The sequence below is a fragment of the Hydra vulgaris genome, chromosome 02 (assembly GCF_038396675.1).
Source record: "Hydra vulgaris chromosome 02, alternate assembly HydraT2T_AEP".
NCBI classification, from domain to species: Eukaryota; Metazoa; Cnidaria; class Hydrozoa; order Anthoathecata; family Hydridae; genus Hydra; species Hydra vulgaris.
The window spans coordinates 71,955,694-71,968,476 of record NC_088921.1 but is presented as its reverse complement, the minus strand read 5'-3'; the positions used below and the strand labels follow the sequence as shown (position 1 = coordinate 71,968,476).

Genomic DNA, 12,783 nt, shown 5'->3' with positions numbered 1-12,783 from the left:
TTTAATAATTAGCAAATTTTAAGCAAATGTGTGTCCGAGATTAAATTATATAACATTTCTTATATTGAATGTTTATTTATTAAACGCTTTAAATTTAATAACAAACTTGTTTTGAATTTAACTTTAATGTAAAATATAATGAAACATTTTAATAGTAAAAAATAACTGCAAGAGTTTCGAATCAATCAATTTTCTCTTTCAATTCTCATTTATTCAAAGTTTATATATAAACTTTTATTTTTAAAAAAAGTGTAAAATAGTAATGAAATAAAGACTTTTCATTCTTAGCATAGAATTAAACTTAGAGATAAAAAGAAATTAGAAATAAATCAACAATGAGCAAAGCTACTAAAAGTCTAATCTGGAACTATTTTGATATTGATGACAATAATCGTTCAAAGGCAATTTGTAAATTTTGCAAAATGAAAATATTAAGAGGAGGCACATCTGGCAAAAAAATGACAACATCCAATTTAAGAGGACATCCAATTTAAGAGGACAAAGCAAAACATGTAAATGTTTTCCAGAAAATAAAAGATCTAAAAGGTTTCAAAAAAATTACCACAGAAAAAAAGCTATGTTATTGGATCTACTTCAACCAGTAAAGAGAATGATGACAGCAAGGATTCCTTTAGCAATAGTGGCTATAAAAATTAGCAATAGCTAAGGCTAGAAAAATTGCCACACACTTTCACCATTCTTCGCCAACTCTAGCCATAATCTCATATTATATTTTAACCAAATCTTTAACCATAATCTCATATCATATTTCAACCATTACCCCAACCATAAACCCTAATCATATTTCATCCAACCATAATCTCATAACTCATTTAAACCATTACCTCATCCATATTCTTGTATCATATTACAACCATTATATTCTCATAAGTCATTTCAACCATTATACCATCGATAATTTTTGAGCTAATAATATAAAGAAAAATAATATAAAGAAAGCAATTTCAAAATTATAAAATTAATTTTTATTTGCTAACTTTACATTATAACTAGATCATGAAAATTTTGTAAATTCGAAGAACTTTTCAAGCTATAATTTCATAACTGAAATCTCATTGTGGTCCTTTGCATAAATGAAATTTAGCTCAAGAGCAATAGTAAATTACTCCTATTAACTCAGACTTATCAATTCTTTATTATCAACCCATGAGTTAAACAACTCAGGATATCCATACCACTTTACTAATGATTTGTTTTTAAGTTTACGAATAACTTTTTCAATTCTAAATATGCTTTGATCCGTTATTTGCAGTTCTTGTTCCTAAAAAGAACCTTGTATTTCTTTGCCGTTATCATCAGTTAATTTATAAGTTGGTGGATCTGAAAACTGAATTTTTGAAACAGTAAAAACTTCTTCAGTCCTTCTCGGTGTGTATCCTTTTTCAAACGCTGTCTTCTTTTTAGTTATCCTAACGCTATCACCAATTGAAAACTTTGGTCTTACAGACTCTGATCGTACATTTCCATTTAGATTGAACCAAACAATATTCTCATTCTTTTTATCGCTAGCTTCAACTGATGTTATTTTAATTAAAGAATGCTTTGTGTTGTTGAATTTATTTACCATTTCATCTAAAACGTCAATATATTTTCTAGTAGAATTAGCTGAAAAGTACATAAACATTTTATCTATCATTGTTCTATTCCAACGTTCAACTACGCAACTTTTTTCTTCATTTTTAGTTGAATATAACTCTACTCCTACTGCTTTAACATGCCTATTATAAAATTCTAAGCCTTTATCTACCCATATTTTTTGACACTTTCTTTCTTGGAAATTTGAAGAATTTCTAAAGATTTTATTTAAAGTATTAGCAACATCAACTCCAGTTTTACTCTTCAATGGAACAATCCATCCATACATTGAAAAAACATCAATCACCATTAATAAGTATTTTATGCCATCATTGAATTTGGAAAAAGATTGCATGTCAACTAAATCAGCAGCCCATATCTCATGGATTCCATTAACAATCACTATTCTTTTTCTGAAATGTTTTACAACTGGTTTATGAAGTTCGTTTGCAAGTTTGTCAGTTCATTTCAGGTCTTTATTCTCTTCTTTTCTACTGATCGTTGGTAGTTTTTTTGATTAGTTTCAACACCTAAGTCATATGGGTCTGAAAGACCTAACCCAAACTTTGCTTTAGATGCTATAATAGGTTTTATGATACCTCGTTCAATTCTTTCACGTATTGTTGGATTTTTTATAGAATCCATTTCTTCGATCATAATTTTATCAGTTAAATTTTTTTTTGCAGTATAATCGAAGTATTTATAAGCAAGATTGTGATGGTAAGCTGCATTATCAATTCTATCTATAGGTTTACTCCACTCTTTATATGCATCAGTAGAAGTTAATCGTTCATCTAGATTAGTATCTGGACCAGCAAAGTTCATTCCAGGCAAATGCATTTCACCAGGGAACTTTGCCCATGGTTATTTAATTTTTTTAGTAATTGAATTAATTGAACTAACTAAATCACCTCCTTTTTTTAAAGATACAAATTGAGTTTTTGTTTTTCCGCAAATAGCGCAAGTTCCACGTTGCATATTTCTATTGCTTTTACTCACAACATTTTGCAAGTTTAGTGTATTTGTTTTGTTTCTACATTTAACGCAGTATATTCTTATATATGTAGAAATTTTTATATATATAAAAAAACATTTTGCAATATAAAAATGGACATTATAAATTTGTCATGGAATGTAAATAAAAATAAGCGAAGTAATAAGAATTTGTTACCTAAAAGTATAAGAGGAATTATTGTTGGAAAGTCTAGTTGTGGAAAAACTACTTTATTATTATACTTACTTTAAAGACCTAGTTGGTTAGACTAAAATAATTTACAAATTTTTGGAAAATCTCTTTTTCAACCAGAAAACAAAATATTAAAAAACTCTATTGAAAAAAAATTACAAAAAGAAGTTATTATTGAATTGTTTAAGCTTCAAGGTGAAATAGAAAAATTAAATGCAAATCCAGAATTTATAATTGAAGATATTTCAAAAAATTTGAAATATAAAGCAGATATAGAGTGTAAGTTTTTCGAAACAGATGAAGATGTACCAAATCCTGAGGATCTTGATATTAACAAGAATAATTTGATGATATTTGATGATTTGTAATTAACAAAACAAAATAAGTGTGAAAAATATTATATAAGAGGAAGACATATTAATGTAGATTGTTTCTATCTTGCACAAAATTATTTTATGTTACCTAAACAAACTATTAGAGAAAATGGCAATTTTATATGCCTATTTCCTCAAAATTCAAAGAATTTAAGTCATATTTATAAAGATCATGTTTCTAGTGATATGAACGAAGATGAGTTTAAAAGATTTTGCAAGCACGCTTGGTCAGAACCTCATGGATTTGTTGTGATAGATTTATCTTCTAAAATAGATAATAGAAACTATAGAAGTGGAATAGTTAATTTTTATTTTCCATCTAAAATTTAAAATAATTTTTTTGTATTTAAAAAATGTATATAATATTGAATGATAAAAGTAGTCATATAAAAGAGAAGTTTGCTCCTATTATACAACTAAGTGAAGATAAAGATTATGAAATGGCATTAGTTGGTCTTGATACAATCTACAGTTTTCCAAATATTGATTCTTCAAATAAAAATTTTAGATATAGTTCAGATAATGGAGCAACTTGGATAGATATAAACATTCTAGAAGGTAGTTATGAGATTGATGATATAAATAAGTAAATTGTGGAAAAAATTACTGAAAGTAGTAAAACTATTGATGAAGTTGAAACTAGTATTATATTTTCAACAGATAATAACACATTGAAAACAACTTTAAATATTGAAGCTGGTTATAAAGTTGATTTTAGACCTATAAATTCAATTAGATCTATTCTTGGTTTTAACAGTCAAGTATATTTAACAGGATCTCATAAATCAGATAATATAGTTAACGTTTTAAGTATTAATAGTAAAAGTGTGACAAATGATATAATAGCATCATCCTATGTAAATGGAACAACAGAAAACGTTATATATTCATTTTTCCCAACTGTTGGTCCTGGATATAAAATTACTCAAGAGCCATTAAACTTAATTTACTTACCAATAACACTAAAAACAATTTCAAAGATGGAGACTAAATTAGTTGATCAAGATGGAAATCTGATAAATTTACGAGGAGAAAAATTAGCTATTAGATTTCATATAAGAGAAAAAAAATAGATTATTTTTTTATAATGCATATAAAAACAAAATGAGTAAATATACTAATATTAAAGTAAATCTTTCACAAAACCAAATAGAAAAAATTAAAAATGCAATTAAATGTGGTATTGGAGCTAGTATTCATTTATCACATTCAGATATAAATGGTGAGCATGTATTAGCTGTAACAACAACACAATTGAATAGAATTAGAAAAGCATATGAAAAAGGTACTGGTGTATCAATTATTTTAAATAAAACCCAACTGTTGCACAATTCTAAAATAGAGGGTGGATTTATTGGCGCACTTTTACCGTTTCTTGGTACTTTAGCATCAAGAGTTATACCATCGCTTGCAACAGGACTGCTCTCAGGAGTAGGTTCAGCAGCTGGATCAACTATGATTAATAAAATTGCTGGAAATGGTATTGTGTACATGAAAAAGAATGGACAAGGATTTAAATTTACATGTGCAGGATCTGGTTTATATTTGAGACCATGGAGTAAAGGAAGTTCTGTAGGTGATGGATTGTACTTACGTGCTGGAAACGGTTATACTCCCACAGGATCAGGTTTATTATTAGGACCAAATTCACCATTTGCTAATACTCCATTTTTGAATATGATTTTGTAAAAACTCAATATAAAATTTGTATATAATAAAATGTCAATTAGCATACCAGTGCATAAATTGATAAACAAATATAAAAAACCGGAACCATCTCCTATAGTTTTTAAACCACATAAAAATTTACAGCATCCTGCAATATTAATAAATGAAAGATATGATGTATTTGCGCAACACGACATTACAATAAAATCTCTATCACATCAATATATTCTTTTAAAGTTTGGTGTAGTAGTTAATAAAGGTGTTGCATTAGTTTCATTAAAACATGAACTTAGATTAAAAATGTTAAGTTTACAAAACTCTGTATTAGCAGAGTCTGTTGATGACATTGTAGTAATTAGTAATAATAATTCAGTTGATGATGTAATAATTAAAAAAGGAGATTGTTTTTGTTCTGTTAATCTGTTGCGTTAATTTTTTTTTTTTTCTTTTAAAAATGGAATACAATAATAAAATGTACAATAACATTTATTCAGCTATACCTACTGAGAATAATAATATTTACCCTGTTCTTCCTAATACACCTGAAGAAAAATCATATCGGTTACGAAAAATTGGCGAGGTTCAAAGAGAAATAGAGCGTGAGAGAGAAAAGAGAATAACGCTGAGTAAAAAATATCATAGAGCTGTAAAAATAATTTCTGCAATTGATAATGCATTACTAGCAAGCACTATAGCACTTGGAACTATTGGAATTGGTTTTTTAGTAGTTATTACATGTGAAGGTGCAGCATTAGGAGAAGGTGTGTTATCAATAATAGGCGGACAAGTTAATAAAAAAATGAATTTAAAAGCAGAAAAGCATGAAAAGATTAAAGTGCTTACTGATTCAAAACTAAATACAATAAGCAATTATATTTCTAAAGCTTTAGTAGATGGGCATATAGATGACAAGGAATTTGAGGTAATACTTGGTGAACTTGAAAAATTTCAGACAATGATGGAGCAAATTAGAATAAAAGTTAAAAATGAAATTGATGAACAAAAAAAGTTGTCACTAATCGACCAAGGGAGAGAAGAAGCTATTAAAGTAATTCAAAGTAGGTTTAATAAAAAAATAGTCACTTAACATTTTATTGACAAATAATAAGATATGCGACATTTATATCCGTTCTTTTTAGAATGTAGTAAACGTAAAAGAGATTTGAATTAAAAAAAAAATATTTGGAACTTCTTGGATTTGGAAAAGGAGGTTTTATTGTTGATTCAGGAAGTCAATCTATATTTATCACTGATTATGGAAACTTTCAGATACAATCAACTTGTAGTGATGATGAGAGAAATAAACTTTATACGTAAAACATAAAACGTAACGTAAAACGTAAAACATAAAACGTAACGTAAAACGTAAAACATAAAACACAGCATAAAAGTTTATGTTGTGTTTTTAATCTTTTTTATATAAAAATAAAATGTAATTTTTGAAAATTACAAACACTGAAAAGAGAGATAAAATTGTAAAAGAATTATCAGAGAGTAAAAAAAGAATACAGCAGAATGATCTTAGTGAAAAGATTGGAGATTCTAATTTGCAGATAGACTTGTCAAAATTGTACAAGCCATTAATTGATAGTCAATCTGGAATAGAGGAGGATATATCTAAATTGCAAGATCAAGCTAATCAATTTGCTCTTACCTTTTCAAATGCATATCATGAAATACTTATTTATGGATCTAAAGAAATAATGCCTTCTGATGAATTTTTAAAAATGGGAAAAATTGCAACAGACTATCTTAGGATGTATACTTATAGTAAAAAGTCTACAGACACTACATTTGGAATACATTCTGAAGAGGGTAAACTTTTTCTAGGAAAAGTTCCAATATTAATTAATAATGATGATATAGATATAAACGGAATAAAATACATTGGTACTCCTGGTCATTGGGAATTACTAACAAAGTCTAATCCTAATAAGGAAATATATAATATAGATGATCTTCACAATTATCGAGATATAATAATACAAACAGATGCAATTACTACTGATTCAGAAAAACCAAAGTCATCTCGGAGTGAAAATAACAAAGAAATAATAGCTCCCATTTGGAGAGAGTTAAAGAGAACTAGAAAGCTTGAATCAAAGGGAACAGGAATAGGAAGAAGAATAGAAACAGGAATAGAACCAATAATTCTCCCTAACGATCCTATTGCACTCCTTGATAGGCTTGAATTATGTATAGCTGCATGGAGAGCAGGTAATACTGGATCAAGAAATGAAGCCGTTGCAATTTGTGATGAATTGTTAAGACAAGGTATTATGAATAGTGATCAGTATAAAGCAATACAAAATAATCTAGCAATATGATAACATGAATATGATAATATGAATATGATAATATGAGTAAAATAAATAAAAAAAATTGCGTACATAAAAATGCTATTTGTTAAAAATAAGAGATATGTTAAGAAGCAAGTTGTTGGAGGAAGTGGTATACTTGACAGTTTAATAAATTTATTTAAACGAGCAGCATCATCAAATGTAGCAAGAGTGTCATCAGCTATGTTGAAGAGGTTAGCTGCTAGCGATTTAGGAAAAACTGCAATAACTGCTGCTAAATCAGCAGGGAAAGAACTTTCAACATCAGCAATAGAAGCTGCTAAAGATGTTGCAGTTGAAAAAGGAAAACAATTAATTAGAAAAGCATCTACTAAAGTTTCACAACCAAAAACAGTCATTAATATTAAAATTAATGACATAATCTCAAATTTAAATAAAAAAGCTGATGAAGTTATACTAAATATAAATAATATAATGATGGGGTCTGCAATAAAATCAAATCTATAAGGATAGAAGATGTAGTAAAAAAAGGCCGCGGTCTTCGATTGGCTTAATTTTTTTAAATTTATTTTCCATTAAAAAAAAAAAAATTATATATAAAAAATGGCAACTTCTGATGTATTAAATTTTACAGAAATCCCAACTGTGAATGATGGAATTGAAAGATTTGAATTCCATGAATATAAATTATTAGCTCGCACAAATCTAAATAGCGCTGGAGATATTAGAATTAACATTGAACAATAAGATTTGTTCACACTTTCATCTGAGGATTATCTCTTGTTTGAAGGAAGACTTCTTAAACTTGATGGGACAGCTTATGTTAATGCAGATGTAGTGTCACTCACAAATAATGGTATTATGCACTTATATAGTCAAATATCATATCAATTATCAAACCAAGAAATAGAGTCAGTTTATTATCCAGGTCAAGCAACAACAATGTTAGGAATGCTTAAATACCCAAATGACTTTCAATTAGCACAAGGATTAAATCAGTTGTGGTATAAAGATTCTTCAACAACAAAAGTTGATAACCAAGGGTTTACATTAAGACAAGCATACATAATTCAGAAACCCACTACAAAGGGAACATTTTCATTTTGTATACCTCTAATCACATTTTTGGATTCTGCAATGATTACAACAAAGTTATTTACAGATTTAAACATACACCAACTCTTGTTAGAAAGGTGATACCGAAGCAATTTTTAGAAACGCTCTTGCAGCTGCAGGAAAAGTTAATCTTGATAAAATATCATTGTTCATGCCACATGTGATTCCATCAGATTTAGAGAGAGTTAATTTTTATAAAAGTATTGAATCAAAAGCGACACTTCCAGTAACTTTTCGCGCAAGGCAGCGTGATACTATAACTGTTCCACAATCTACAACGTTTTCTTGGAGACTTAGCGTAAAGACATCTCTAGAAAAACCAAGATACATTATTGTTGGATTCCAAACAAATAAGGATGGAAATCAAGAAGTTATTTCTTCGATATTTGATCATTGTGACTTAAAAAATATGTACATTATGCTTAATCAAGAAAGATATCCAGCTGTTGACTATAACTTATCATTTCCAAATCATCAATTTTCAAGAGCCTATAGAGATGCATCTGTATTTAGTGAAAAATTTTATGAAATGAACGATTTGATAACACAAAGCATCATAACTCCTTCAGACTATAAAGATTTATACCCACTTATGGTTTTTGATGTTAGTAGACAATCAGAAAAATTAAAATCATCAGTAGTAGATGTACAAATTAAAGCAACATTTAATGCAGCTGTTCCAGCAGATACTGAAGCATTTGCTGTTGTAAAATCGGATAAGTTTTTACACTTTCAATCAGACGGAAAAAAGTTGAACGTTGTTTATTAACTTTTTTTTGAATTGATTTAAAAATTTTTTTTATCTTTATATAATAAAAATGCATATCTTTATATAATAAAAATGCAATTTTAATAATAAAAATACAAGAGAAAACTTGCAGAAGTTGTTATAAGAAAAAAACATTTCACTAACATCTAAAAATTATGTTACATTGTTAATGATTGCTGTAGATAATGGGTTGATAGATAAAGAATCAATCATGTCAAAAACAAAAGAAGCAACTGATGAGAAAAGACCAGTTAGAAGACCTAGAATACATCCATTAAAAGAAGAAGATCCTTCGGATCCATGCAAAGTAAATGAGAAAAGACTAGTTGGAAGACCTAGAATACATCCAGTAAAAGAAGAGAAAAAAGAAATAGATCCAAAATATGAAAGATTAAGAACAATTAAGAAAAAACCAGTCACTATTAAATTAACAAACATAGAAACAGGAGAAGAAACAGTATATAAATCCTTATATAGTTCAATGCGTGATGGGAGAATTGATAATGGTTATAAAATTGAAATAATAAATTCTGAAAAACTAAAAAAAAAAATCGTGTCATACAAAAATGGATATAGAATATCTTAAAATTTGAAGAATTTACACGGATCCGAAGGATCTACTTCGCATGGATACAGAGTATCTACTAGATGAACCTATTCCAGATATAACATCATCAGAAATTTTAACCCCTGAACCTTTTATATATAGAACATTGACAATTACAAAAGAGCAGGAGATTGAAAAATATCGAAATGCTACTTGTTAATTCTTATGGAGGATGAGGATGTATTTAAATTTTATATGAAACTTTACATATGAAATATTGAAAAGAAAAAATATTTTGAAAAATCATTTAAAGAAAATGAAAATGAAAAAAAAATATCTTGCTATATAAAAATGAAAAATAATAAAACGGTAAAAGAATTAAAACAAATCGCAAAAGAGCGAAAAATTAAATATTATTATAGTATGAGAAAAGATGATCTCATAAGAGCGTTAGCGCACACACCGATGCAATCAGTTGAACAGATGGATTCGGAGTATCTACTTGATGAGCCTGTTCCAGATATATAATCAACAAATTTAGCTCTGTCACCTTTTCAGCCTATTACACAAACTAGAAAAGAAATAAATAAAAAGATTAGTTCTCTTTCAGATTGGATTTTATCATATCTTCCAGAACCAATTAAAAAGGTTGTGAATAAAAAATTTGATGAATTAAAATCTACAGTTTCAAATTTGTATCAAAAATATGGAATTAGAAATCCGATAGAATTTAAATTATCCCAATCAGCTGTTAAGAATGTAACGAATCAGTTTTCAGTTAAAGGAATTAAAGGATATGATGCTATATCTTTCATGAATGCTGCTAAAAAAAGTGCAATTAAAATACTTAAAGAAAATAGAAAATCAAAAGTTAATATAGTTCTCACTTTTGAAAAGGAGAAAACTAATATTACAACAGGAGAAACTATAACCACAACTGTTCCATTTACAATGAAGAGTACTGTTGTATTCGAATCAACAGATTTAGATGAGTTTTATGAAACAGCAAATTTGAGAATTTTAGAAAATTTATCATTATTTTAACAGCTAGGGTCAAATTGGAGATTTGTTTCTGTTAAAAAGATAAATGTTTCTGTTAAAATATAAATACTATAGACTATAATCCTCTTAAAGCTAAATCTTATTTTCCACTTGACAAAAATTTAGCAACTAAAAAGGCAATCATTAATACAAAAAATGAAGATAACGAATGCTTTAAGTGGTGTGTCTCAAGAGCATTAAATCCTAAAGATAAAAATCCTGAAAGAGTTGATAAAGAGCTTATAATACAATCTAATAAAATTAATTGGGAAAAAAATAGAATTTCCAGTATCTTTAAATCAAGTTACGCAATTTGAGAATAACAATAAAGATATATGTGTGAATTTATAAAGATACGAGAATTCAGTTTATCCTTTACGCATTTCAAAGAATAATGATCGTCAGCATTTAATAGATTTATTATTAATCTCAAATAGTGAAACGAATTCTTATGGATCCGAAGGATCTACCCATTACTGCTTAATAAAAAGTTTAAGCAGACTGCTTTCTTTACAAACATCCAAGATAAAATGTACTATTCACTATTGTAGAAATTGCTTACTTGGGTTTAATTCTGAAGAATCATTATCTAAACATTGCAATGTGTATTGCAATACACATGATTCAGTACGCAATGATCTTCCACCACCAAAATCGGCAATGCAGTTTACTAATCACAATAGATTGATGAGAGTACCATTTGTAGTATATGCTGACTTTGAAAGTTTCATCAAACCTATCAGTACTTGTGAACCTAATCCTAATGAGTCCTATACTAAACAGTATCAAAAGCATATACCAAGTTCGTTCTGCTACTACATTAAATGTTTCGATGAAAGTTTTTACCATAGCAATCCAGTTTCATTTACTGCAAGTAATGAAATGGATGATGTTGCACAAATATTTGTTGACATATTACAAGAAGATATCATAAAAATTTGTAATAGGATTAAATTTAAAAAGAATATTGTATATACACATGAAAATAAGAAGGATTTCGATGCAGCAACTGAATGTCACATTTGCGGAAAAGATTTGGATAATGCTAAAGTACGTGATCACTGTCACATTACTGGAAAATATAGAGGTGCTGCTCATAATAGTTGTAATTTAAAATATAAAATTCCAGATTTCTTCCCAGTACTGTTTCAAAATTTATCTGGTTTTGATTCTCACTTATTTATAAAGAAATTATCAGGAGGTAAATTGAGCTGTATCCCAAACAACGAAGAAAAGTATTTTAGCTTTTCTAGAGAGATTAAAGTTGGAGAGTTTGTGAAAGAGTGTTGAAATAAAGCATCAGATTTGTTTCTTAGACAGTTATAGATTTATGCCTTCTAGTTTAGATTCTTTATCAAAAAATTTATCAAAAGAGTGATGTAAAAATATCGGTAAATGAATCGGAAAATATTCAGAAAAAAAATTAGATTTATTACTAAAAAAAGGCGTATACCCATATGATTTGGTAGACTCTGTAGATAAATTTAATGAAACCCAATTACCCACAAAAGAATCGTTCTTTTCTAAATTGAACGATGAAGATATTAGTGATGATGATTACTCACATTCACAAACTGTATGGAACGAATTTAAATGTAAATCATTTAAAGATTATCATAATTTGTACAACGTTTCAGATGTACTTTTACTAGCAGATGTTTTTGAAAAATTTAGAGATGTTTGCATTAAAAGTTATAAATTAGATCCGGCTTGGTATTTACACCACCAGGATTAGCTTGGGATGCAGCATTGAAGAAAACAAAAGTAAAATTAGAACTGTTGAGTGATTACGATATGATACTAATGATAAAGAAAGAAATAAGAGGTTGAATCAGTTTGATATCGAACAGATTAGGAACATCTAATGATAAGTACATGAATGACGCATATGACAAAAGCAAAGAATCAACATTTATCCAATATCTAGACGCTAATAATCTATATGGATGGGCAATGAGTAAGCCACTTCCAACACATAAGTTTAAATGAATGGATGAAGATGAGTTGAAAAACTGGAAATCGATTCCATGTATACTAGAAGTTAATTTAAATTATCCTGAACATCTGCATGATGATCATAATGACTACCCACTTGCTCCTGAAAGAGTAAATATTGATAAAGTTGAAAAATTAGTCGCTAACTTGGAAAATAAGAAAAATTATGTTACCCGTTATGAAAGTTCTAA

The 12,783-nt window shown here is 28.1% G+C and overlaps 1 protein-coding gene across 1 annotated transcript; it reads left to right on the top strand.

Moving 5' to 3' along the window:
* The first annotated feature begins 8,391 nt into the window (after positions 1 to 8,391).
* LOC136076296 (uncharacterized) lies at positions 8,392 to 9,009 on the top strand. The gene has a single exon (XM_065789769.1). It carries the CDS (start codon positions 8,392 to 8,394, stop codon positions 9,007 to 9,009), a length of 618 nt encoding a protein of 205 aa, XP_065645841.1.
* The last annotated feature ends 3,774 nt before the right edge of the window (positions 9,010 to 12,783 follow it).

Excerpts from the sequence above, each read along its gene's own strand:
- LOC136076296 (XM_065789769.1), top strand. The coding sequence starts at position 8,392 with ATGCCACATGTGATTCCATCAGATTTAGAGAGAGTTAATTTTTATAAA.